The sequence below is a fragment of the Sclerotinia sclerotiorum genome, genomic scaffold, assembly GCF_000146945.2.
Source record: "Sclerotinia sclerotiorum 1980 UF-70 scaffold_2 genomic scaffold, whole genome shotgun sequence".
In the NCBI taxonomy this organism is placed as follows: domain Eukaryota; kingdom Fungi; phylum Ascomycota; class Leotiomycetes; order Helotiales; family Sclerotiniaceae; genus Sclerotinia; species Sclerotinia sclerotiorum.
In genome coordinates, this window is record NW_001820834.1 from 2,672,418 (window position 1) to 2,698,899 (window position 26,482).

General features: G+C 42.1%; 12 protein-coding genes across 12 annotated transcripts; 7 read left to right on the top strand and 5 right to left on the bottom strand.

Moving 5' to 3' along the window:
- Positions 1–249: 249 nt before the first annotated feature.
- SS1G_02090 (hypothetical protein) lies at positions 250–1,065 on the top strand (the record flags this gene model as incomplete). The annotated part of the gene is made up of 6 exons (XM_001597844.1): positions 250–252; positions 316–326; positions 454–637; positions 688–761; positions 814–862; positions 913–1,065. 6 exons carry the CDS (start codon positions 250–252, stop codon positions 1,063–1,065), a joined length of 474 nt encoding a protein of 157 aa, XP_001597894.1.
- Positions 1,066–1,321: 256 nt separating this feature from the next.
- SS1G_02091 (hypothetical protein) lies at positions 1,322–2,036 on the bottom strand (the record flags this gene model as incomplete). Its single annotated transcript, XM_001597845.1, has 2 exons — positions 1,322–1,831; positions 1,926–2,036. 2 exons carry the CDS (start codon positions 2,034–2,036, stop codon positions 1,322–1,324), a joined length of 621 nt encoding a protein of 206 aa, XP_001597895.1.
- A 338-nt stretch (positions 2,037–2,374) lies between these two features.
- On the top strand, positions 2,375–4,516 carry SS1G_02092 (S-adenosylmethionine-dependent methyltransferase superfamily domain-containing protein; the record flags this gene model as incomplete). The annotated part of the gene is made up of 1 exon (XM_001597846.1): positions 2,375–4,516. The coding sequence occupies one exon, from the start codon at positions 2,375–2,377 to the stop codon at positions 4,514–4,516; it is 2,142 nt and encodes a 713-aa protein (XP_001597896.1).
- Positions 4,517–6,984: 2,468 nt separating this feature from the next.
- SS1G_02093 (predicted protein) lies at positions 6,985–7,170 on the top strand (the record flags this gene model as incomplete). The annotated part of the gene is made up of 1 exon (XM_001597847.1): positions 6,985–7,170. One exon carries the CDS (start codon positions 6,985–6,987, stop codon positions 7,168–7,170), a length of 186 nt encoding a protein of 61 aa, XP_001597897.1.
- A 271-nt stretch (positions 7,171–7,441) lies between these two features.
- On the top strand, positions 7,442–8,260 carry SS1G_02094 (predicted protein; the record flags this gene model as incomplete). The annotated part of the gene is made up of 2 exons (XM_001597848.1): positions 7,442–7,613; positions 8,004–8,260. 2 exons carry the CDS (start codon positions 7,442–7,444, stop codon positions 8,258–8,260), a joined length of 429 nt encoding a protein of 142 aa, XP_001597898.1.
- Positions 8,261–9,484: 1,224 nt separating this feature from the next.
- Positions 9,485–13,528, bottom strand: SS1G_02095 (hypothetical protein; the record flags this gene model as incomplete). Its single annotated transcript, XM_001597849.1, has 3 exons — positions 9,485–9,531; positions 9,775–12,871; positions 12,932–13,528. The coding sequence occupies 3 exons, from the start codon at positions 13,526–13,528 to the stop codon at positions 9,485–9,487; spliced, it is 3,741 nt and encodes a 1,246-aa protein (XP_001597899.1).
- Positions 13,529–14,149: 621 nt separating this feature from the next.
- Positions 14,150–14,556, top strand: SS1G_02096 (hypothetical protein; the record flags this gene model as incomplete). The annotated part of the gene is made up of 2 exons (XM_001597850.1): positions 14,150–14,436; positions 14,538–14,556. 2 exons carry the CDS (start codon positions 14,150–14,152, stop codon positions 14,554–14,556), a joined length of 306 nt encoding a protein of 101 aa, XP_001597900.1.
- Positions 14,557–17,307: 2,751 nt separating this feature from the next.
- On the top strand, positions 17,308–18,229 carry SS1G_02097 (hypothetical protein; the record flags this gene model as incomplete). Its single annotated transcript, XM_001597851.1, has 5 exons — positions 17,308–17,328; positions 17,397–17,409; positions 17,506–17,895; positions 17,951–18,031; positions 18,093–18,229. 5 exons carry the CDS (start codon positions 17,308–17,310, stop codon positions 18,227–18,229), a joined length of 642 nt encoding a protein of 213 aa, XP_001597901.1.
- Positions 18,230–18,517: 288 nt separating this feature from the next.
- On the bottom strand, positions 18,518–19,147 carry SS1G_02098 (predicted protein; the record flags this gene model as incomplete). Its single annotated transcript, XM_001597852.1, has 1 exon — positions 18,518–19,147. The coding sequence occupies one exon, from the start codon at positions 19,145–19,147 to the stop codon at positions 18,518–18,520; it is 630 nt and encodes a 209-aa protein (XP_001597902.1).
- A 686-nt stretch (positions 19,148–19,833) lies between these two features.
- SS1G_02099 (ribosome biogenesis protein BRX1) lies at positions 19,834–20,881 on the top strand (the record flags this gene model as incomplete). The annotated part of the gene is made up of 3 exons (XM_001597853.1): positions 19,834–19,952; positions 20,016–20,233; positions 20,289–20,881. 3 exons carry the CDS (start codon positions 19,834–19,836, stop codon positions 20,879–20,881), a joined length of 930 nt encoding a protein of 309 aa, XP_001597903.1.
- A 776-nt stretch (positions 20,882–21,657) lies between these two features.
- On the bottom strand, positions 21,658–24,027 carry SS1G_02100 (hypothetical protein; the record flags this gene model as incomplete). The annotated part of the gene is made up of 1 exon (XM_001597854.1): positions 21,658–24,027. The coding sequence occupies one exon, from the start codon at positions 24,025–24,027 to the stop codon at positions 21,658–21,660; it is 2,370 nt and encodes a 789-aa protein (XP_001597904.1).
- A 392-nt stretch (positions 24,028–24,419) lies between these two features.
- Positions 24,420–24,821, bottom strand: SS1G_02101 (predicted protein; the record flags this gene model as incomplete). The annotated part of the gene is made up of 1 exon (XM_001597855.1): positions 24,420–24,821. The coding sequence occupies one exon, from the start codon at positions 24,819–24,821 to the stop codon at positions 24,420–24,422; it is 402 nt and encodes a 133-aa protein (XP_001597905.1).
- Positions 24,822–26,482: the final 1,661 nt, after the last annotated feature.

Here is a 26,482-nt window from a genome sequence, read left to right on the forward strand (position 1 = left end):
AAACATCTCCCAAGCTTTTCTCTCCCGCTCTTCCTAATATCTTACAATTACCACACCATACAGTGAACTTTGGAAAGCAGGTCTTTTAACAATCTTAAGGTATGTTCCTCATCCGAGGCTTGATTCTGGCTCAAAGTCGTTCGATTTGTTTATCTGTCTCGTTGTCAAGTATCAAGTATTTATTCGCTGACTTTCGGTCGATTTTTTAGCTTCTACAAGACAGCTCGTCGCATAGACTCCCTTGACATCATGGTATGTAGCTTCTATCTTGTTAGTTGCCATGCAACCATTTACTAATAGAGCTTTATTTTACAGTCTAACTCAGGGTCAGTTCGCCCCACTACTCAACCCTCTACTGCCAATGAATTGCGGTGACCGCCGACCTTGATGCGAATCTATTCCCACCTTTAATCTAAGCAGAATCGCAGAGCGTTAGTTGACAAGTTTCTGCAGTATCACTGTCGATGACGAATGTATCGAAAAGTTCAACGAGATGAAGCTTCAAAAGAAGATCAAGTGGATTGTCTACAAGATCAACGATGAAGGCACAAAGGTTGTTGTCGACACCTCCAGCGAGTCGGCAGAGTGGGAACCATTCCGCGAGGTTCTCGTGAATGCGAAGGCACTCAACAAGAACGTATGTGTGAAAGCTTCTTGTAAGGAGCAAGCGCTGATAGACACCTGCAGAAAACCCAGGGTAAAGGCCCCAGATACGCTGTCTATGACTTCAACTACGATTTGGCCAACGGAGAAGGACAGAGGTAATCCAAGCAGTATTTGGTTTTTATGGATCATGGACTAATATTTTATCAGAACCAAGCTTACTTTCATTTCATGGTCCCCTGATGATGCCAGTACCTTTGTAAGCTCTGCCGTCCTTATATCGCCTTCTGGCACTAACAAATTCCCCAGCCTAAAATGATGTATGCCTCCACCAAGGAATCCTTCAAGCGTGCCCTGTCCGGACTTTCGGGCGATGAACTTCAAGCAAATGACGAGGCCGACCTCGAGGAGAATGAGATGTTGAAGACAGTCAGCAAGGGAACCGCTGCTCTCAAGGCATAGATACAACTTATGGTTTTGGGAACGAACATGACAGGAAGGAACGCAGTTTCATTGGGTGCTTATTGCCTACGATGATTTGCCTGGGTGTGAATTTATTATTCTGAAGACGGATTGATCATTTCAGCGTGACGATTTTTGAAGACATTAAAAGCGACTTTTGCGGAAGTACCTGTTTCTTAATTGGCGAATGTGCCTGTGCCTTTCCAACTGTACAATGCTGAACTCCTTACTATGTTCTCCAATAAATTTATGCACCTCATTTACTGCTATCCTCCCAGGCTTTCTTGAATACTTCAAACACTCTGTTTCCTTGCTCTTCGTCCCTCAATCTTTGTACCAGGAAGCCCTGTAAATCACCCCAGAACTCTTCCCCAGCAAGACTTTCCAATCCACTAGGCCCTTGTGCAACAGGTGCCTCAGCTCCCTTCTCCGGGGTCTCAATTTTCCTTACAGAAGCAGCTCCACCCATTACCATGATGCTGAATTCGACCTTGGTTTCTTCTTCGCCAATAACATCTTTCAGAACTTTCGCATCCCCGATTGGCTTTTTGTTGTAAAGTATCCTCAGCTTTTCCACAGGAATCCCTTCTTTCTCAGATAATGACTCTTTCAAATTGAGAATCGAAGTATTTGGTGAGAGGGCGGAAAGCGTCACATTCAGCGGAGGATTTCGTGATGATTTGAGTAATACGTGAATACTACGTTCTTGTCCTGGAGCCAACTTTTGACGCTTCGCAGGAGGTTTTCGCATCTTTGGAAGGATAGTCTATTATTCTCGTTAGTATGAAGAAAGATTAGGCAAAGGGAAAGGTAAAGGTAAGTGTAAGTGATGCAAAGTAAGAGGGGGAGGGAAAACGTACTGCCCCTCTTGAGGGATAATTTTTTGGATCTTCAACATGGTCGGCAGTGATTTTGAAAGGTCTTGACTCGAGAGTCTGAATGAATGACTTGGCGAATGTAAGTTCAGTCATTCTGAAAAATAGTCTGAATAAGTTGAGTAAAAGTTGAGGAGAAGGAAGGTTTGGTGTTCGAATTTTACAAATTAACAAATTAGCCCACCAAGTTAAGACTTACAAGTCACCATCCGTTCACTCACTTCATCACCTATCACAAGAATAACCATAGCACAGATAAAAAGGCTTGGCATCGGCGTATCGGCGCCCGAGCTTGATAACTTTAGTATGACGCTAAACCTTATCTGCGAGAAAATTATATTCGTTTAGAAAAAAAGTTCCCTCAATCGCATTTGCGAATCCTCATATTCAACTCATAATTTTTATTACGAAACTGCAAAGAAAAAGCATTCAAAATGGGTGTAGGAAGACGTATGAAGAAGCAGGGCATGCCCGAACCTCTCGATGAAGCACATTTCACCAATTTAAAACGCAAAGCTGGAATGTCTGTAGCAGAATCGAGGGCAGAATCGTTGCAATACGCTCCCGATTCCAACAAGAAACGTCGAACTTCAGACAAAAAGTCCAATGGAGCTATCAATAGCAAAAAGAAGTCAGCGGCACCAAGTGCGACGAAGGGAAAATTTACAAATTCGCTACTAGTTCAGAAACCTTCCGGAAAGAAGTCGAAACAAGCTGCCGCTGCACCATTACCCGTGTCAGATGAGGAAATGGAGGATGGTGACTCTGATGCAGCAGATCTCATGAATGACGAGTTTGACGAAGTAGATGTTTCTGACGACGACGGGCCTGGTCTCCCAGATGATTTTCTTGGCTCGGACAGTGGAAGTGATGTTTACGATTCCGATGATGATCATCCAAAAGCAATGTTCTCCGAGGATGAGGATGAGTCCGACGCCGAAGAAAAACTTACAGCTGCAAATATTGCAGGACTCTCAAGGAAATTGGATGAGCAACAGGCAGAGGAGGCGGCAGAGGCACAAGCCGAGTTAGAGGAAGCTGCCATGCAAACGAACATTGCTGGAGATAAGCCTCATATCTTCGACAGCGACGATGAAGGAGAAGCTCCCAAGACTAATGCTTTATTAGCTCCGGATCTACAACTTTTGCGATCCAGAATCAATGATACTATTCGAGTTCTAGATGACTTTTCAAACCTTTCTGAGGAGGGCCGATCCAGAGCCGAGTACACGGCTCAATTGATCAAGGATATTTGCGCGTATTATGGTTATTCGGGATTCTTAGCGGAAAAGCTCTTCAACTTGTTCCCACCCAAGGAAGCTTTTGCATTTTTCGAGGCCAACGAAACTCCAAGACCTGTAGTCATCCGAACAAATACCTTACGAACACATCGGAGAGACCTTGCACAGGCATTGATCAACCGCGGGGTAGTCCTCGAACCAGTAGGAAAATGGTCCAAAGTCGGCCTGCAGATTTTTGAGAGTGCCGTACCATTGGGTGCCACTCCAGAATATCTTGCTGGACATTATATTCTACAGGCCGCATCTTCTTTCCTCCCCGTGATGGCTCTCGCACCTCAAGAAAATGAGCGTGTCCTCGACATGGCATCCGCTCCTGGTGGAAAGACAACGCATATTGCCGCATTGATGAAGAACACGGGTTGCATTTTCGCCAACGATAGCAACAAATCTCGTGCTAAGGGTCTGATCGGTAACATTCATCGTCTAGGTGCCAAAAATGTGATTGTGTGCAACTATGATGCGAGAGAGTTTCCCAAGGTCATTGGGGGTTTTGACCGTGTCTTGTTAGATGCACCATGTTCTGGTACTGGAGTCATTGCAAAGGATGCTAGTGTGAAGACAAACAAGACCGAGCGAGATTTCCTCATGCTTCCACATTTACAAAAACAGCTCCTCCTCTCAGCTATCGATTCAGTTGATCACGCAAGCAAGACTGGAGGTTATATCGTTTACTCTACATGTAGTGTTACGGTCGAGGAGAATGAGCAAGTTGTACAATATGTGCTCAACAAAAGGCCAAACGTTAAGCTTGTGGAGACTGGCCTAGCTTTTGGTAAAGAGGGCTTCACGTCATACATGGGCAAGAGCTTTGACAAGAACATGAAGATGACGAGAAGATATTACCCCCATGCTTACAATGTTGATGGTTTCTTCGTCTCTAAATTCAAGAAGACAGGTCCATCACCAAAGAGCCGACCTGGCGAGAAGGAGGCTGGGAAGGGATTTGATGAGCTGGATGTTGATAAAACTCCTATCAGGGAGACCGAGGAAGAGGATGCTTTCGGAGGGTGGGATGAAAATGAAGATGAAGAGTATATAGAGAAGGCGAGGAAGAACACCTTGAAACGCAAGGGTATCGACCCAAAGGCAGACAAGTCAAAGTCGGATACCAAAGTAGAGAAGACCAAGAAGGAAGAAAAGACTAAGGCAGATGCAACCGAGAAGGAGATTACGGGGAAGACTAAGAAGGAAGAGGACAAAAAGGATGGAACCACAAAGAAAGATACCATGAAGGAGAGCAAGGAAAAGAAGAAGAAAGGAAACAAATCCAAATAGGTTAGTAATTTAAAAGGTTTCATGAAGGGGGTTGTATAAGGTTCTGGCCAGAAATGGTGTTGGTTGCATACACTGGCGTTTTGGGTTTGGAGGAAAAGTACCACCTAGCTTCCTTCTATCTTCTGGTAAAATACGAAATTTTTCAAGCATCTGCTCCAGACATTTCTATCTTGCTTACGCTCAGCATGTTCATGACTGACAATTGGGTTAAGCATGAGCCCTCTTCATATTCATATCCATGATATCTCATTCTGCCAAGAGTTGGGATAAAGGAATAGGTCACGTGAAGTAGGTTGAATAGGTGGGCGAAGCGATTAGGATACCGACTTGCATCGATGATGCTCCTCAGATGCCAGTGCTCACGGTAACTATGTACAATGCACTATGCTTGAGTTTAATTTCACAGGAGAAAGCGGCTCTACTGGCTCGCAATGTCGTGACGCAAACCTGTCCGCTCATTTGATACTCCGAGTTGTGACTTTCTGATTCACGTTCGATAGTTTGGCTAAGAAGCAGAGAACTTATTTAGTTTGCGGCATCATCAGAAGTAACAGGAGTGGTGAAGTGATTTCTCGGAACGTTTGCTAAAGAAATCCAATTATTGGCTCGGCCGGCAGCAAGAGCAGGACCCCTGTGAGCCTACATGGTTGTCTCACTATACTTCACATGGGAAGAAAGTGGTGCAGCTTTTGACGAGTGGTGATGAACAAATGCAGTTATGCTGGAAATGATAGGCACTGTTTAGTCGTTTGGATACAAATCCCTAATCCCACCACCTTTGACCTCTCTCCGCAAGCAAGTTGCCGCCTATATACTTCTTATCCTATATAGCTTTTTCGTGAGGAATGCATCTCACTATGACACAGAAACTAGAGGGCTCCAGTAATGTGTGAATCATGTGACTTCCTTAAAAACCTCCTCAAGAACACATCTTCGCAATACTTCTTGATCTGTGTGATCAGTCAACCCATTCACGACCAGCACCCTCCTCATCACCCTCGAGGTTTTCTTCCTCCGTAGCTACAATGCATACCCTCTCCAATCAGCCGCTTCTCTTTTTCTTCATCATCCTCCACCTATTCATCCTTCAATCCTAAGAACACACCACTAAGGAAAAATTCTCAAGTGGTAATCTGACATCTCATTCATTCTCAGTACAATCTTATGCAGTTCCTAACAAAAACTCCTTGCTGCGTGACAATAAAACATTGTCACTGACACGACATTTGATAGACGCTTCCTTGGTGTAGTCACCGCACAGCGTGAAACAGGAGACTAACTACCCATCAAGTAGAGATAAACAAACAACTTGAGGTTGGGGTTGCAAATTGAATGGTAAACCGTACGTGTTTCCTCTCAGTATGTCAATGCATGCATATTCGGACATTTCTTCGCCGCGAAGTTGTCTCATTCATCAAGCGGGTAGAAAGGAAGCAAAAGCAATAAGCAACCCATGGATGAATGCAGTCATCCGTGCAAAGAATCCAGCATATGGAATGTTTTTGCTTCCGCAGACAAAAAAAGGGGCTACGGCCTCGGCTACCTAATGTCCATGTAAGTTTCCGGGGCGGAACACAGCCAATGGGACCGAATAATTGATTGGCTAATGGAGTTTCTCTACCCCACGTTTCTTTGCTTCTTTCTTTCTCTTTTCAAGTTGCTGATCTGAGTATATGAGTTATCATATTCCGATGAGGTCGTCACAAAAGAAGAAAAGAAGCATTGCTTTTGATGGCCATGAATCCAATTTACCAGGAGAGAACTTGTGGTCGCCTTGTCAGCAGATCTTCTTGTTGGCAAACATCCTGGTCATTGCAAATACATGTCGTATAGAATCTGAAAGGGTGTTTAACCACCACCTATACCGTTTCATCGTGTCTATAATTGGAAGTCTCCAGTCCCCACCTTCTAATCTTCTAAAAAGCTTCTGCGAATATTACCTATGCTTTCTCAGATCGCAAGTCTTGCCCGGGTACATCGCCTGAAAAATGTCTCCTTGCGATTTGTACAATGATTTTGTCATTGTTTCGTTCTCGGAGTTAGTCAACTCTAAATATCCCTCCAACGAAGCTAATTCTTCTTGAAAGGAACATCCATGTCGAGCTCATGGTTAAGATCATCTTCGGTGACGAATGGGAAGTCTAGTTGTTGAACGAAGATCTCTTGTGTGCTCATTCGATCGTATTTTAGCGCCCCTTCCAGGGGAATTTCCTGGAGTCCAGAGAGAAGGTAATGGTACTCGAAGAAGAACACCAAAAGCTTTTCATCAACTCGTCGAATGGGTTTAGGGGAAAAATGTTCTCCAGTGTCATAAATCACATGATGATCTTATTTATTCCTGGTTTCGTCTCGAAGAATAGGCCACTCTAGTCAAGCTATCACAAATGCTTATAATGGATGATCTGATGCAGGCCACCATAGATCGGTACAACACATGCAAAAATTCACATGATTGGCCAGAAGATATCATGCCTTGCCCTGATGTCGAAGAAGTCAAATACATCTGCGGTCATATCTCTGCTTCGACTTTGAGGTTAGGAATTGTTCACGGTCTTGCTGCAACATTTTTGAAGAGGAGAATGCATGAAAAGATGTTTGAGCTTTGGTATTTGTCAATAAGCTGCTATCCTGATCTGATCCACGATGTTTTGTAGAACCTAAAGCTTGCGGCATAAAAAAGGATTCCGTGGATTTGGAGAGCACTGAAGTTTATGATAGCTCTTTTCTCGTGGAATGATGACAGCTAGATAACTGAGATTGTTTTCCAGTATGTGCTTTGTGCGAACATAGCTTTTCGTCACACCATCTCGATCGCTGCTCTAGAAACCAATCAACGTTCTTTAGAGACAATTATACATATGCAATACGGTCTATTGGACTCAAAAAGAAATATCAATTTGCGGCTATTTACTTAGCTGTGTAATAATGTCCCTAACGAAGATCAGAAGCTTGTTGAGGAAGTATCCTGACTTGGGATTCAAAATCCTTTGTAACATTTGCGTATTTGCCGAACCATCCTTAACTCAGTGGCTTAATTCCATCCTGAAGATATTTATCGTTAATGCATTACAGCTTGATTGCTTGGGCCTCTTATGCTGTGAAGTTACTGCCCTAATCATTGATTCCTTTTTCTGGCATCAAAGCGGGTAGCGGCATCTTGTATGCTAATCATGTAATTGTCACTATCGTATTAAGGTCCCCACGCTACCCCACCTCCACAATCTCGATTAATTCTTCTTTCTCAGATACAGCAAGTCATCTCAGTGTACTCTAATCTACACAGCGCTTTCAATATGGCCTCGCCTTCGAAAAAGGCTTCAAACATCTGAAATCCAGTCGGCGATAAATGGGCAAGTCTGTTTCTCGCTTTTTGTGGCTAAATATAAATGGCCACAGGTATTCTATCTTCAATCAAAAATGCTGTTAAAATTCGTCTGTCCGAAGCGAAAGCTTTAGACTCTACCGGAAGACCTACTTTGCTCACGAGTGGAATACTTCCGAAAGGCATTTAAAGTATGGCTCAAGGAAGGAATCACCAAGGAGTTGTACTTCCCTGAAGATGGCCCAGCAAGTTTTGGTCACCTCCTCGACTGGATCTTCGGTCAGAAGCTTGACTGTAGAATGAACCATGGGTCCGATGCAGGGCAAATATTAGATCATAACCCCCATTGGTGGAGGCTTGGAGCTCTTGCTAATAAGCTTGGTGTCGATGCTCTATCTACAATTGTTGCAGCTCAATATTAGATATGAAACCAAACGTCCCTGCTTCGGACATGGTCTCATATATCCGTAAAAATACCAGGAATAGTTCGAAGCTTCGTAAACTTGCAGCAAGAAGTACGCCAAGGCTGCCATGGCTTCCGAATGGAAACCGGAATTGTGAGTGCGAGCCACAAGCACGAATGCGACATTTACCGTACAAGTTATGAAGAAGATACGCGTTTACATGCGGAAATTTGCACTACTAAGCAGGTGCGATTTAGAATCCTCTATGGTTCATGGACGTAATTGGAAGCATTTCTCTATGAGGGGCTTGATTTATATCATACTAGCAGTCAGGCAGTATGTTGACTTGAAAACTTTGGATGGTCCGTCAGGCTGTATTGCGTTCCCGAGTGTATGTAGGCAGAGTTAGATGTAGTGGCGGTGCTTGGTTTTGAGGGCGTCAACGGAGCACAACAGGATGTTGAGAGTAGTAGCGATGGGGTTCCTGGGTAATAGTTGGAGTAGTTGTTTGCGTTCTGTTTACAGTGATTTAAGTTAGAAGATTAATTTCGTCTCACATTTTAGGTCTGACATATTGATAAGATACCCTCACACACCTACTGTTGGTATGTTGGAGACGTGTGCTGCAAAGGTTGACGGTATCACAAACACCACAATCTAGAAACACTTCAACAATGCTGCTGTTCTTAATAAAATGCTCATGATTTTAATGTGTCAATCTCGAGAAGTACTCAGCTTCAGGCGGTGTTCCGTCACAAGTAGACAGACCCAATGAAGAAAAATGACCCGCCTTTGTGATTCGAAGTACTGGGTGGATGACAAGGGGAACGATCGTTTCCCGAAATCTTAGATTTTATGATTTAAGCTAGAGACTCATATGATGGGATGCCATTTACTTAAAACTTCGGGGATATCAAAAATGGCAAATCTAAGGGAGAGATCTTGTGATCACTCGGATCACTGTTTTCGGACTTAGAAGGACCATGATCTCGTGGCTTGGCATCGGATACGAATGTTAATCACTGAATGGGGGAATCTTTGGTCAAGTGGTATTATTGCTGATCCATTTCAAACGTCCAAAAAGCCATCCGATTTCCACTTCAGTACACAATTTGTTGATTTATTTAACCATGATTCACCGCCTAGTATATATAATCCAGTTATTCATGATCTAGACAAGGCTTGGTCCAACTGATATGTATGGTAATGATGGACTGGAAATTTCAAAGCTTATTCAACAGCCTATGAATCAAAGAACCAACCACTAAAGGCAGAGTATGCCACCGTCACTAGTTAAAACCACAGAAGCTTATTAGCACAATGAAAAGCTTCAACAGCCTTAGTTAAGAAAGCAATGCATTAAAAGGTGTCCTTATTTGCGCCGCTTTATTATTTGTGCAGAAATATGAATGCACATGGTATTACAATAGCAATGAAATTTAAAGGGTGTGAAGAGCACATAGAACTTCTCAAAAAACCTCTTCCAACCCCGCTCGCAGATCAATAGGGGATTTTTAGCGAGTCAAACACACGATCCCACCGATATTCTGTGATATGATTTGTGCTCTGTCCTTCACCCGTATTTCTCCTCCACTCAGGATACCATTGGTCCGTGAGATCAAATTTAAATTCCTTCAATTCTGCTTCCACTTCCTGGGATTGAACTACATTGATGTTAGATGGTTCCAAATTAGTAGCAATAGGAAATGGCACCCTTCCTCGCCTAGCCCAAGCCAATGCGCCGCCTTCTCGAAAAGCCTTGGAATTTTGCGGGAAGATGTCCTTTTCCGGAATCATTCTCACTGGATCATTAACACTTTTTTTGGATTTCCCAGAACCAACGACGTAAAATCGCCTGTATTTGTCCAGATGTGCATAGGCCCAACCTGCAAACCAAGCGACTAGCTTTTTCTCATCATTCTGATCAATAGACGGAGGGGCAAAAAGTAATGGACTCCGCGACTCTTCCTCGGATGGATCACAGTCGAATGGGGAGAGGTTAGCGGGTAGATCCTTGCGGAGCATATCACAAAGAAGCCAATACAAATCAAGTCTCGCTTCACACTGTTCGTGGCTTAATCCCTTCGCGCTTAGCTTAGCAAGCATTGATGGGTCGCCACTGAGGTTTCTCATGAGTTCTTGTTGCTCCTCAACCTTGGAAATAGAAAGTTCCATGAGGAAATTTGGCAGTTCGTGGCAGCACAATACTCTAATTGAGCCATTTATCGAGCTTTTGAGCTTTTTCTGATACCATTTTAAGAAGTTAAGTGTCATAACCGGTTCTGCAACCAAGAAACTTGGTGTTAGAAGTATGGCATATCCTAAAGGCAACAGGCGCTTTGTTACAATTTGGCCCAACTCTGGTTTCTGGGTGATGTGGGAGAACGGCATCTTCGATGTGCTATCTTGGATGCACCAAAATGTGTAATTCATCCCTTCTGTTGTCATACCATGAACCAGGTCTGTGTCAGAAATCAGACTAAGCGCAGATGAGTGTATTAGTACAGCTCCAGCGTTGACATTTTTCCTGAAGTGGTTCCAGCATCCTGGCTTTTGGTAATTGTAAATTTTGCTATATATCGAGCAGCTCTTAAGCCATGATGCTATCAATTCCGCGGTAGATTGGTTCGACGCAGGAAATATCAAACAAAAGTTGAAGATAAGTCTCTTGACTTTTTGGTCCTTGACTTTCTGGTCCTTAGATTTTTGATCCATTATCAGTTTTTCGTAATCAAGATGATGGAAACTTTTCATCATCATATCTCTGTACGAAAGATCCGTTGATGAATTTTGGTTGATTTTCGAAGATTCAACGGAACTTAGTATATGGCTCTGAGTTCCAAATACCAAATATCTCAGCTTAGCATCGGTAGGAAGGCTAGGTGCTACATCTAAATACTTCCATTCTTCGACTGCAACTGGATAAAGTAGAATGATATAATTGTCGCTAACACATGCTAAACCAGATATCCATAGGCAGAGGTATTCAGCTATGTTTTTGACCATATGGCATCCGGCTTGGTCAGTGGAGTCGGTGCTAATATTCTGTTGCCAGTAGGTGTATTGTTGAATGTGACCGTATTTTGACTTGAAATCATGCACCGTGCAGATTTGTTCGAAATGTAGAGTCTCTGCACTCACGAAGGCTTTTTTCCAATCTGAAGCATCCGTCGGAAGGCTTGTAAAGTCGAGGTTGGTAGGTTGAGCTTGTGGACCAAACGTGACTGCTTTAATTTTGGCACCTGCGCTTTGTACCTCCCCATTCATCAGGTCATTATCAAAAGGTAACTGTTCAGCCTCTTGATGATTTCGCTCAAGCGGAGGGAGATCAGGCGCTGCGTTCATCTCGACATCTATCGCATCGTCGTCACCAGGTACCGGAGTAGTTCTTGCATTATGCAGTGGGCGCTGTGAACCTCTTTCCCTTGAAATTCCCAGATCGACTACGTCTGGGTCAACATGACTCGTATAAACTACGGGACTATATTGAGCCTGTTCGTGCTTGAAATAACAATTCCTATCCAACTGGCAATGGCCCTGATTCCAATACTTGCAAGGAATAGACTTCAATGGTATAGAACCAGGTTTCGTTGCCACGGGAAAATCATTGTCGTTTGAATGGGCTAATTTACATTCATCCCCTTTCTTGCAATTATTCTCCGAGTACCAATAATAGCAGACCATTTTTGGACCACCTACACTATGGGGCGCCTGGGATTTTCTTGACATGGTTTTGCCAGACGAGGCCGGCGGTACCCATCCAGGCGGCGGACTCCTCACTGGGATATTGCTGTTCGAATTATGTAAGTCTCTACATGCGTCACCACGTCGGCAATTCCCATCTAAATTGTAGAAGAAACAGATTTTTTTCTGTGAGTCAAACCATCCATCGGGGGCCGAGACAACGGGAAGTCGGGGATCGTCGACGTGAAGATATTTGCAATGACTATTATAGCACCCTTGTGGCTGGGTAGTGAAGAAGCATCTTGTTCGTTGCTCATACGGGATATGCTGTACGTCCTCCCATGACATTTCAGCCGGGTGCGGAGCAGGTCCATGGGAGTCTTCTTGCTGCTCATGATTTGGCGTAGCTGGTGGCACTCTTCGATTTTCCTCTTCGTTCTGTGGAGCAGATGAAGTCCTCCGAAGAGCCTCTGGTTTTTGCGCAGATGAAGCTTTTGAAGGATTGATCAACCCACCAGGGATAAAAGCAAGATCTGGTGCTTTTTCCGCCATCGTTCTACCAGCCAGTTCCACTTTTCTGAGGATGTGTCTGGTTTTGAAATGCCGCTGGTCTTTTGATGAATCTGCAGCAGCTTCAATCAAACTGGCTTTTTGTTTTCTGGGAGCTTTACCACTGATGAATACATTTTGTGAGTATAGAGAAGAACCTCCGCGCATGGCACCTCCTCCTCGAATTTTTGGTGTACCTCTAGAGGATGTAGACTTCTTGGCGGCTGCTATCTCCAGGGTATCAGCGGCTCTTGGCTTTGAAGCAGCTTGCTTCTGTGATTCCTCCTCTGGTCGGGGGGCAGTTTTAGAAGATGAGGCATCCAATTTTGCCGTTTGTTGTTGATTGACAAACAGCGGTTCATCAGACGATAAGTCCGAGTCATTTTGTACAGGTCCCTGAATCTTACATATGGTTAGTTCACATATTTGCGTGATTTCGCAACTGCCCAGGCATACCTCAGGTTTTTTCGTAGCTTGAACTTGCTGCTGTCTTTCAGGATTCCTTTTACCATCGGGTGTAGGTGAGCCAACATTTTGACGTAGAACTGTAGACTCTTCTTCGCCAGCATCTGCATCCGAGTCGTGAGGAGAGACAACTATACCCTGGCGCTTCCTCTTTTCACGTCGCAAACGACGACGTCGTAATTTACCATCCTCGACCCTCCTTTTTAGAGCTTCGAGTTTTCTGGTGTCATATGGTGTATCCAAGCCCTCAAGTTCACGAGATTGTCGTGATTTCCAAGCATCAAGAATGGGTTTGCCCAATATGTTCCTTCTCGGCTCCCACTGTGAGATGTAAATATTAGCAGTATACTCAGGATGAGTTTTGATATGATGAGTATTTACAGATGATTCTTCCTCTGGAAATCCCGCCCACCTAATCAGATACAGCTGTTGACCGTCTTCCGATTTTTGGGCCAAAATTCGTTCGACCGTGAATTCGTGATCTGAAGGATATTGCTCCTCATCATCCGTCGATTCTAATAGTAATTTGGAAATTTCGTCTTCTTCAAGTGAGGAGAAGACCTTCGTGTTCGCCTTTTTGGACGACATTTTGCACCATGATATTGTCCAAATAGACCGGGTATGAGCCAAGGATAGAAGAAGACGGTTGGGGAAATACAATGTGTAGCATGTGCTCAGTGTTGTTGAGTAGATTCAATTTATGAGGTCAACCCGCAGAGGATGTGGTAGGAGGAGGTACATTAATTTGATTTGGGTGAGTAAGAGGAGAAATCATGGAAGATACATGATTTCTGTTGAATTAAACGGAAAAGAATACACCGTAGATGGGAGACGGTAGATGGATGACGGAATATTCTGTTGATTCGCTCGAGATTGATAGGGTAAGGCCATGAATTCATCAATTTCCTCTTCCTCTCATGTTATTCTGGCTCGTCTGGTGGTCTGCTATCCTCATATAGGTATCTACCTAACGACATATCATACGAATATCAACTGAGACCGTGACCAGAAACGACCAAATAAATATGTCATCACGTGATTTCGTACCATCTCCCAGTGTGAAATTTTAAGGTGACTAGTGGATTATTAGGTAATCAAACCAAAAAGAGGTAACGTGGTTTATCATCGGGTCGCCAATATCACCGGGTCGCCACTTTTTTCACCATTCAACCACTTCAATTTCAATTCGCGATATCTCAATGAATTATCATGGAAACACAATCAAAAGAAGCCCGAATCATCTTAGCTATTGAAGCTATTCGAAAGTCTAAAAATTTGACAATTACGAAAGCTGCGAAAGTCTATTCAGTACCTCGATCTACACTACGCGATAGAATCAACGATCGAAATAACCAAATGGAAACTCGAGCAAATGGGCATAAAATAACTGAATTAGAAGAGAAAATGCTTCTTCAATATATAATTGATATAGATGATAGAGGGTTTGCATCTAAATTGAGTGATGTGAAAGATATGGCGAATTATATTCTTCAATCGTAAGGGGCAAAGAAGGTTGGAAAGCTCTGGGCTCATCGATTCGTAAAGTGTTATACAGAATTAAAGATATGTTTTAATCGCATTTATAACTTTCAAAAAGCTCTCTGCAAAAATCCTAAGTTTATTGAAAAATGGTTTCAAATAGTATTGAATATACGAGCGAAATATAATATTCAGGATTGCGATTTCTACAATTTCGACGAAACAAGCTTTATGATGAGGATTATAGTTGTTTATATTAAAAGATTGGGTGGAAGAGGCCTCTATATTGACTATATTACTACGTCTGTAGGCGTATTAAGATCTCCTCTTGGTATCCTCGGAGGGGACCAATATGCCTGCTTATGGTTCATCTAATCTAGCCTGTTTAGGTAACCGTATTACTAATCACGACACGTGATTAGTACCGGTAACTTCTATTCCTTTTAACAGTTTATATAATTGTAATTAATGTTGAACGAAATGGCAGAAGCAAGACAATACAATTAGGCAATCGAGAATAGGCTACAGCAATTATATATGGTAATAGAGAGGGTGAAATTATACCTCCATTTCTGATAGTTCAAGGACAAGTCCACCTTTTGAATTGATATACCGAAACCGATCTTCCTACAGATTAGGCTATTAAACCTACTTCCAATAGATGGACGAATAATGAGACAGGGTTAAAATGATTAAAGCATTTCGATAAACATACTATTCATCGAAGAAAGGACAAATATCGAATATTAGTGCTGAATGGATACGAAAATTATGAATCAATATCTTTTCAATCATATTATAAAGCTATTAAAAGATTGGGTGGAAGAGGCCTCTATATTGACTATATTACTACGTCTGTAGGCATATTAAGATCTCCTCTTGGTATCCTCGGAGGGGACCAATATGCCTGCTTATGGTTCATCTAATCTAGCCTGTTTAGGTAACCGTATTACTAATCACGACACGTGATTAGTACCGGTAACTTCTATTCCTTTTAACAAAAGCAAATAATATAATATATATAAAACTACTAATGTATTCTAATCATTTAACTCAATCATTTGATATTGGATGTTTGTGACGGAAAAGTCGTAAACGGAGTCAATTCAATTACTTAGAATCTAAAACTAAAGAACTAAGAAGATTCTAAGTAAGAAGGTCTTTATATACAGGGCTAGTGCACGTGAGCCACTAGTGGGATAACAACCGTCACGTAACAATGTTTTAATGTTCTGAAACGCTCGTATAATAATCAAATTGATGGATTTATCAAGATATATATCAATTATATCTTTAAAATTGAATTCTTTATAGTTTTCAAAGCTATATATCAACAATCAATTATATCTCAAAATATAAAAGTTAGATTTCGAGGAATTGGATTAATACCATTTAATCCTGAAGCTGTACTCTCAAAATTAGATATTCGAATTCATATATTTATTCCCCTCTTTTTCAATATAGATGTTACGACGGGCTACACAACTACCAAGACACGTGATCACAAATGATCAATAGTGATCATTAAGGATCACTAAGGATCACGGTATAGGTGATCACTGATGATCATTAAGGATCACTAAGGATCACGGTATAGGTGATCACTGGTGATCATTAAGGATCACTAAGGATCACGATATAGATGATCACTAATGATCATGAAGGATCACTAGTAATCATGGAAGCATGAAGGACTATATAATCAAGATGGATTTCCTTTGTATAGAGCTTCGTGCTCAAGATCAATCATTTAGTATATCCTACTATTAGTTACGAATTGCATTTCATTATTGTCATTACTTAAGTCCCTGCTTGACGCCTAGTTATAAACCACCTCGAGAGCCTAGGGCACTTCCACGTGATCTAGACGGCAAACCTCGTAACATGATAATTCTTTAATAAGAAGACAAGCTATTATACGACGATGTAACAAATGTAGTAGTACTTCATATAATGCATGAACTTGTCAATTAGATCCAGCATTAATTGATCCTTAGATTATATATAATTTAATTCTATTTTATAATGTTGTTGTAATTTTATTTTAATTGAAAGATAATAATTGAGGTAAAAGTGGTGCACATGCTGATATGGTGCACATACTGATAAACCACGTTACTCGGGAAAAGGTGAAGTTTGAATTGAATTGGCGGAGTGAAAAGATTATATCAGCCGCGCGCCTTGACATCAATTTTGAAACCATCTATTCGAACAGATAGCCAAGAATATTAATATAAAATGGACATTCGGTCGAATTAATCAAACCGAATCAATCAAACGTTGATAATAATTAGGTAGTTAAGATTATCTACTTCAAGTAAGATGTAAGATTTTACATCCTTCTTAAAAAAAGGTTGTCAAAGGTTACCTTACCTACCATACAGCAGGCCTACCTGGGCAGTAACTTGGTTATTAGGTAGAGAGAGAGATAGTAGATACTAGGTAGGTAGATACGAGGGATGTCCTTCGCAAATCGTTAAATAGGCACAAAAGTGAAAAAGGAGGGCCAACTACCTACCCTACCTAGACTATGTACTTGAAGTGAGTGAAGACCCAAAGTGACTCAACCTTGAACATTTGAAGTGATAGGAATTGATTCTATTTATTTATTCATTTATTTACTTACTTTTTTATTTTATTCATATGACTCAAAATAATTGACATCTCATTTAATACCCAAGTAAGAGCATCACAATTACAATCCTTCCTCCGTACGAGTCTAAAACACCCACCAGTAACCCAACCCAAAACCCCAAACCACAACCTTACAACCCCCCGGCTTCTCGCATCTCCACTCCCTCCATCCATCCATCGCAACAACGAAATCCGTCAACTTTCAAAACCCCCCCCTTCAATAATAAAATACCATTCCAGCTTCAACATCAATCATGGCGAATGACGAATACGACGTAAGTATATCCATCAAATCCCATTCATCTTGCCAAACTCACAGGATATACTAACATCTCTTGGATAGTTCCTGTTCAAGGGTAAATAACATCCCTCGTCTTCCCCCCCTCACAACCTTCTTCCCGCCTTATTACTGTCGTTTCCTTGGTCGCTGACTTGGTTTCTTTCTCTCATAGTTGTCCTTATCGGAGACTCTGGTGTCGGTAAATCCAATCTTTTGAGTCGATTTACTCGAAATGAATTCAATTTAGACTCAAAGTCGACCATCGGTGTAGAGTTCGCAACTCGATCCATTCAAGTGGATGCAAAGACAATCAAGGCGCAGATTTGGGATACCGCTGGACAGGAAAGATATCGCGCCATTACATCCGCTTATTATAGAGGTGCCGTTGGAGCTCTTCTGGTCTACGATATCAGCAAACACCAAACCTACGAAAATGTTACAAGATGGTTGAAGGAGTTGAGGGATCATGCTGACTCTAACATCGTCATCATGTTGGTCGGAAACAAGAGCGATTTAAGGCATCTTAGGGCTGTACCTACGGAGGAAGCCAAACAATTTGCGAGTAAGGAAGTCCTTCATCTACGAAGAGAATGTCATGTTGACCGTTGTCATTGCAGGCGAAAACAACCTATCCTTTATTGAAACCTCAGCTCTCGACGCGAGCAACGTTGAGCTTGCCTTTCAAAACATTCTTACTGGTATGGCTCCTTTAAACATTTCGCTTTGATTCACAAACGTTAATAATATCTCCCATTTTAGAAATCTATCGAATTGTATCTCAGAAAGCCCTCGATAACGGTGATTCTGCACAGGCCACTATCGGAAGTGGTACAAATATTACTCTTACACCCCCTCCTTCAGACGAGGCAGCGAAGGGAGGCGGAAAATGCTGTTAAGTAGCCAGGTGTTCTTAACTTTGCGCAACTATACGGACATATTGGTTGGTGGTTGATACAAAGGTGTGGCGTCTTTAAATGTCATTACGGGAGCATGGGGGGTCACGAAGTCAGGGCTAAGCAAAGCGCTCAAAGCACTCGATGAGCGGGCTCAAGGATATCTTCCCTTTTTTTTTCCAATTATGTTGTCCGGTGGTTCTTCCTCTCTGGGATTTCACGTCTGCAACGATCGCTACGCTTGTCTAATTCAATGGATTTTGTCTTAATATGTCTGTCCTAACGATTCTTTCAGAACTTTCTTCTTCCACTGCCTCCGCTGACTTGATCTTCGCCCATCTTCCTGATCTCTTCATTAGGTTTGACCCAAGCAGAACTAGCATCAACCATCCTGCCTGTGCCAAACATGTCTACACACCATTCGATAACGCCATCAAGCTCCGTTCTACTTTGTTCCTCGAGTGATGCCTTGTCAGCCTCCTTGCCCTGTGTCTCTCTGAAGGTTTGAACAGCATCCAAAAACTTTTGGCCATTGTCCAACGAATCCCTGTCGCCACCATTCCTATGCTCTTTTTGCCACGCTTTCCAAGTCTGACCACTCCTTCCCCAAAGCTTTGAGTATATTTCTGACTCGTTGACATCGCTGTACCATGCTCTCGCATTATCGTAATCTCCCTCGATTCGGTGCAAAATTCCATGTAGATACATGCCTTCGAATGCTGGCGCCGACTGCATATGACGAGCCAAAAAGTGTGCAGATGGTAAGTCAAGATTTAAAATGTGTAGTGCAGTCTCTAGGGTTGGATGGAGTTGGAGGGAGGCGATCTCGGAGGTAAGAGTTGGATCGTGGGGTGATGCAGGTGGGAGGAGTGGGGCAGGAATCTTAAGAAGTCGTGTGTGAATGGATTTGAAGGTTGCCATTATGGTTTTGTGTGCAGTCTTGCACGGTGAGTTGAATGAAGAAGGTTGGATGAACAGATAGATGGTACTGAGGTATCAATGGAATGTGCTGTTTAAGAACTTATACTATGCTAGTAGGTCTAAAAGCTTGACGAGCTAGATTAGTGATTTTTATCTGAATGGTAATCAAGACCAAAAGGGGCCATCATCGATAGGGGAAGTACTAAGTAAACATAAAGATATCGTATGTGATCACCGAGACCCATGGATCTTAGTCAAAGTCAAATGCAGGAACAAATGTTGCCGAAAAGGAAGATCTTTTGATCTATGCATATCGTCATGCCGCATACAAGTAAGTGCCCAGTCTATCAAGTTCCTCGGTAGTGCCAGATCTCCATATTATATCTACCTACTAAGGAACCTATCTAGGTACTATAAGATAATTGTTTAGCCACAAGGCTAGACATGAGGCTGATCACGAGGCTGAAATTTCATCAATTCATGGTAGGGGCTAAGTGGCTGGTAGGATTCATGGAGAATAACGCTAGCAAGGATAAATTGATAACGCGCTAAGATTAAGGCTGCGCTTACACTATCAAAAGAAATTCTTAAGAAACTTTAAAGATCTCAAGAACTTTTTTGCGCGCGCCCGATCCGATAGCCTTCCAATATATCTACTACTTAATATACACAACACAACATATACAATGGCTTCTGTTTACAAGTCATTATCAAAGACCTCTGGTCATAAAGAAGAAACCCCGACTGGTGTCAAGAAAAACAAGCAAAGAGTTTTGATCTTGTCTTCAAGAGGAATAACTTACAGGTATATAAATTTGTACCGATGCGATGCAAAAAATCGCAGGAAAATGCTAACTCTACAACTTAGACATCGACATCTCCTCAATGACCTTGCGTCCCTACTTCCCCACGGTAGGAAAGATGCGAAACTCGATACCAAGTCAAAGCTTTATCAATTGAATGAATTGGCAGAATTATATAACTGTAATAATGTATTTTTCTTCGAGGCAAGAAAAGGAAAGGATCTTTACCTGTGGATGAGCAAAGCACCCAATGGGCCCACCGTGAAGATGCATATGCAAAATTGTACGTTCATCTTGACATCCCGCTGTGAGGGAAGGTCTCTCTAACAGCACCTTAGTACACACCATGGAAGAGCTCCATTTCACAGGAAACTGTCTCAAAGGTTCCAGACCCATCCTCTCTTTCGATGCCTCTTTCGACAAGGAACCTCACCTCCGTGTACTGAAAGAACTCTTTCTCCACATCTTCGGCGTGCCAAAGGGTGCTAGGAAATCGAAACCTTTTGTCGATCATGTCATGGGATTTACTTTGGCAGATGGCAAAATCTGGATTCGAAACTACCAGATCAGCGAGACAGAACCATCGAGAGTCAAAGGTGCTGAAGAAGAAACTCCTACAAAATCCAAATCGAAAAATTCGGGAAACAAGGAGACAGAATGTAGCTTGGTGGAAATTGGACCAAGATTTGTATTGACGCCCATCGTCATTCAAGAGGGAAGTTTTGGTGGACCGATAATCTACGAGAACAAAGAGTTTGTGTCCCCTAATCAAGTCAGAAGCGAGATCAGAAAGAAGAAGGCAGGGAGATACAATGCGAGGGCAGAACAGGGTATCGAGAGACTGGCAAAGAAGGGTGAATTGGGACTCAGAACAAATGGAGGAAGACAGGCGCCAAAGGATGCCCTGGATAATGCTGAGTTGTTTGCTTAGGCTAAGAAGATTCCCTAATTGGCGTTTGGTGCATGGAAAATATGATAAGGGAGAAATTAGGAAATATTTGCTTGCTGCGTGTAAGACTTTTCTCCTTGACCAATCCGGAAATCTCCTTGCGTGACAGCAACTTTATGAAATCATTCATGGAAAAAACATTCAATTACACGAGACAAATGTGTATTTTTTCGATACCATCGTATCTATCAAATACATACACTCTGTTTATTGAGGGCGGGCACCCTGATCAACGCTTGATTATAAGTATATTATCAATTATTAGACTTTATTGATTACTCTATAGAAACTAAAAATAGAAATAGTAAACTTTATATTGATATTGATATTGATATTTGTCTCTTATTAATATCTTAATCACTTGTATATTAAAATAAAGTAAATAAGAACCAAAGTTTTACTATATAAATAATATAAGTAAGCATTGTATAAAATCAATCGCTGTTTATTTACATTTATCCTCAAATTCCATTTCTGATGTACAAGTCACTCATAACACACCCACACCAGACCTGGTAAGACTTCTGAGATACCTTTCAGCGTGGTGCAAAAGGTATCATGAAATGGAAAGTTGCTGGAAATGATAAATCAAAATGAGACGTTACTGTAGACTAGAGAGTAAAATTTTCGGTTTTGCATCTGGGTATCGGGAAAAGCAAAGCTCGCTGGTTGAATTGCGGTCAATAATTTCTCAGGTTTCGTCAATCATATCGTCAACGGTTGTGAGAATAGGACTTCTTCTCGAGTCCTAGATTCTTCTACTCGAGCCTCTCGATGTCCTCGTTGTCATCCTCGGCTCTCTTCTTCTTTCTCGAGGGGCTTCGGGTATGGCCATTGATAGAAGCTCCATGCTCTGAAGACGCCGCAGCTGTCACATATTTTCTCTTTTTTCCATTTAAACCAATTTCAACTGTGGAAGATCGCAGGACTAAAGCCGAGGCAGACGGTTCGGGCGTGGAGCTATTGTCTGCGAACCCTCTGGTATTGTTGTTTCTAGATGAGTAAAGGTCATCTACCCTGACTGACAAGTCTGCGACCTCTTCGACGAGCTCGTCGCGCATTCCATCTAGAGTTTTCTTTTGCTCCTCGGCCTGCCCATCCAGATCTTTGACGGCATCATTTAGAGCCTTGAGATCCTTTCTCAGTGCAGCTAAGCCACTATGGTAGGTCGTAACACTTTTTTCGAGGTTAAGCTGGTCCTTAGTCAATGCATCCACTTCCTGGCGTAAAGACTCTGTACCTGGATTACCTATAGCTGCCGGAGATTGTTTGCGGGTAGTTTGGCTTTCAAAATCGATCATTCGGCTATTCAACTTCTCCAATTGGATCGTATGGTCGGATTGTTGCATTCTCAAGTCCGAGATGATCCTTTCAGCATTTTTTAAATCCGGATAAAGCACTTCTAGCTGGCCCATCATGCTCTTCGCTAGATCTCCTGTCGATATGTTATTCATTCGGCTAGACAAATGAGTTATGGCAATAGTATTCCCGTTTTGGTTATTGGTCAAAATATTGAGTTGATTATCCATCAGAGTTGACGATTGAGCGAGGGCATTTATATTTTTCAAAAGTTCATCCAGGCCAGCTTGGAGAGCAGGGATCGACTCCGTTTTCCCTGTGATAATTTTGATCTGTTCTTCCATAACCGTATTACTCTTTTGTAATGACTGTATTTCGGCGCCGAACTTCTCAACGCGTTGATTGATGGCTTGGTCTACCTGGCTCCGCTCGTGTCTGTACGTTTCGAAGGCCCTCTTGAAATCTGCAACATCTTGCGCTGCAGTGGAGAACGGCGACAATTTTGCGACTGCCTCGTTCACGTTGATAGAATCCATGTTTTTAAAAGATTCCTCCAATGCAGTTAGCCTGGATTCGTAATTTAGAGTCGTGCTATTTTGCCACCCTTTGATTAGAGCAGCTTCCTGTGAAGAAGTACGGCTAGTGGATCTAAGAAGAGCTTCTATTTTGTCGAGCCTTTCTTCAGCGAGCTTTACGTCCTGTTTTACATCACGTAGTCCAGTGTGGACCACCCCAATCATTGTTGCGCTCGATCCAGTTAATGCTTTTGACGTGGCCTGGGGAGCCGAAATGGACGAAGTTTGAGGGATATGCTCCAGTCGAATGACCTTATCCTGAAGAGTATTTAATACCACCTGGAAATTTTCAACCTTTTCAAGGATGGCCTTGTGAGCGTTTAGGAGCACAACAACGCTTGTCTTATCATTCTCCAATCGACCAAGTCTTTCCATATTTGACGAACTCAAGCATTCCAGAGAATTCTTGTAAGTACCGAATGACTTCTCAAGGTCTACAACTTTCTCTGCAAGTTGATGAATACTATCATCATTATTAGCTTTCAGCGTGGCAAATTCTTTGTTAACATGATGCTGGGATGTAGTCATCTCCTCCTTTGAAATTTTGATCGACGCTTCAAGCTTTTTTATAGAGTTTCCATAACTATCCAGACGGGATGTCATTGAAGCAAGTTCACTTCGGGTAGCTTGATGCTGTTGATCAAGTTTTGTATATTTTTCAGACAGATTCTGACATTCGCGCATTGCCTTAGCTTCGCTGTTATAAATCTTCCCTACAATTTGTGACTCGCTTTTTCCGATCTTGCTAATAACCTCACGATGATCGGCTTCAATATCCCGGAAACGTCGTTCGCTGTCTTTATGATTCATACAAGCAATTGTCTTCTCAAGATCCTTCACTTTCACCTCCAAGCTCTGGCAACGTTCTTGGAGAAGCTTCGAGTTATCGGTGGTAGGAGCAGTTTTGATAATGAGACGAGAGGCAATGGCTTTGGCTGCATCCCTTTGTAGTCTCTTGGCTTTTTCGAGCTCTTTCTCTGTTGTCTCAAGGGCCTTTTCCGCCTCAATTTTGCGTTGATTTTGCACTTCTAGATGTGTAGGAAAGCCTTTCATGGCGGAATACATGTTATGTGTTTCCTCGACTTGCTCTTTCAGACGTTCTTTCGCCGAGTTCCGTTCTTGATTCAGCGCACCACGAGAGTCTCCTTGGTCAGCGAAATGCATTAACGCATTAATAACATCCTCTAGCTGAGATTGTTCTACAACTGATGGTGATCCACAGGGGTTGGTGGTAGCATCAGTAGGGACAGCCATCATGCTGTTCGATTTCGATTGCGTCGTATCCGTTGTAGGATATGGGTTGGCTTCCGTACGACGATTAGTTCCTAATTATATATTGTTAGTTTCGATTACATAATTTCATTGCGTTAGGACTAGGAAGTAAAGGCAAGAGTAGCATTTGCTTCAGAAAGGAATTGAATTCAAGAACCACGCCATTCTTAACGACTTGAAATGAAAGCCCTAGAAATTCCTGCTGCTACAGAGCTTCTCAATGTCCAAAATACTTGAACACATTGAAAAGACTATCCTGGTACAGAGATGTTTACTTCTCCGGTAAGCTTTTCAAAGTTCTCACTCAGCTCAATTGCAGTGACTTCTAAACCACTAACGTTTCAAGGGTGCTAGAAACAAGGAAATCTTGAGTGTTACTTGCCATCTGATTCCGATCCAATGACATTTGTTTTTTTTGTTACTCTTGTTGTCATCGCCGTAGGAGAAGAGCTATTGGAGTTAAAACGTTGAGTGTTTGTCGAACTAGTCTTCTCAAAAGAGCGACTCCCCCAATTGCCCCTGTCTTTGTTTCTCCTAGCACCATTATCTCTGCTATCGTGCTGTCTATCGGACCCATGATTCTCATAATCCTCATTGGTAACGGGTCTGTCTCTGACATCACGATATTTGTTCGAACTATCCCTCTCATAATCATGGTCGTCAATGGGCCTGTCCCTGACATCATGATACCTATCGGACCTATGCCTATCATCACGGTAAGCATCTACTGGTCCTCGTGGAGATGGTCGCTCATCTGAGTAATTCCGGCCAGACATTGCTGCTGAAGACCAAGGATGACTTCCTTGCTTATCGAAATACTCTGATGGTGAAATGTATTGTTCTTGATTTTTATTCAGCTATCATCGAGAAGTCGATGGAACTAAGCTTCTTCGCAATTAGCAACGGCCCCAGATGTTTTAATGATGAACCTTGGATACCAACAGCTCATCTTAGTAGATGTACCCAGAGTACGGGAATGGAAAGGCAATGCTCTTCTGATGGCAAGGCAAAGAACGATTTGAGAAAGGGTATTTGGATTAAAAAAACTTACCGGGGGTATGGCTAGCAGTCAAGTGAGCCAGATCAAATCTGATTAGTTGTTATATTGATAACATCCTTGCTTGGACAGTAAACACAGAAATTCAGATATATTTGATTTGTTTAGATAAACCCAGGCTGTGTTTAAAGTCCTATACAGATTTAGTCGAGGCTTCAAATTGCCAAGTTTGGGAGAACTGAAGTATTGATTGAGGGAATTGAAACTCGAAAATCAAACTTCTGAGGTCCAATATCAGTTTTATTAGATGGCTAGAATGGGTTTGAAAAGTCCAAGTGAATTTCCAAACCACGGTTGTCATCAAGTTTCGGTAGAAAAAGTTCAAAGGATCAAGGATGGACTTTTCAAAGCATAATATGAAGTTATATTCTCTATTCTGAGATAACTTTGTGAGACCTTTTGAGACTTTTTGAGACTTTGTCTGGTGAATTTAAGAAAAGGTTGCAAGTAAATTATAAGTTACGAATGGTAGAAATTACTTTTTGCTCAAGTTGTTTGAAGAAAGTTGAAAACAAGGCGTCTGTTAGGTAGATTGTGTAATAATCAACGTGATTGGACTCCGTGTTTGGTTTGCGTGTCTAGGCACCTAGCATGTATTGTAGAGAAAGATGAAGAGAGGAAGAGATGAACAGATGAACAGATGAATATGAAAAGAGATAAGAGAAGTATAATTAAGTTATAGGTTAAACCAGTAAACGCGCGCTTTTAAATAAAATTTATTAAAAAGAGATGAATTCATGAGAGAATAAGCTAGCAGGGTTAAGCCATGTTTTAAATGATAAGCTAAACTTCAAAACGCCTAGCGCATAAAGCAATAGTATTAGATTCACTTACGGTTTGGATAAGCTCACCCTTGATTTTTCATTGGACAAGCAATTTGATTGATACTGGACTGGAAAAGAAGTGATTATCGTGACTTGAGTGGTTTAGTGCCTACTAGGTAGTGACCCTTTGATATTGAGTCTGATATACCTAGCACATTCGAGTTCATGGGTGAGAGTTCTTGTCATTCAACAGAAAAAGATTTGGACCGAAAGAAAGCAAGTACTGAAAGGCCTTATCCATATATACCTTGTGTGCCTACTTCTCGCCTCCACAATATGTACCACCTAGACATTCTGATTCTGAAAGCCCGAGCTTAAACACCTGCTAGGTACTATCTATCTACTTATGTTCCAGCCTTATTGGTAGTGTCCTGTACTCACTCACACCTACCTACCGAAACTTTTTTTTTTTTTTATTGTAGGGATCAGAACTTCCCTTCCGCCTCGTCCATAATAAATACTATCGCAAACGATAACCTACCTAACCACTTTTTACTTTTCCCCTCCACCCCCAAAATACCTACCTACCTACCTACCTACCTACCTACCTACCTAC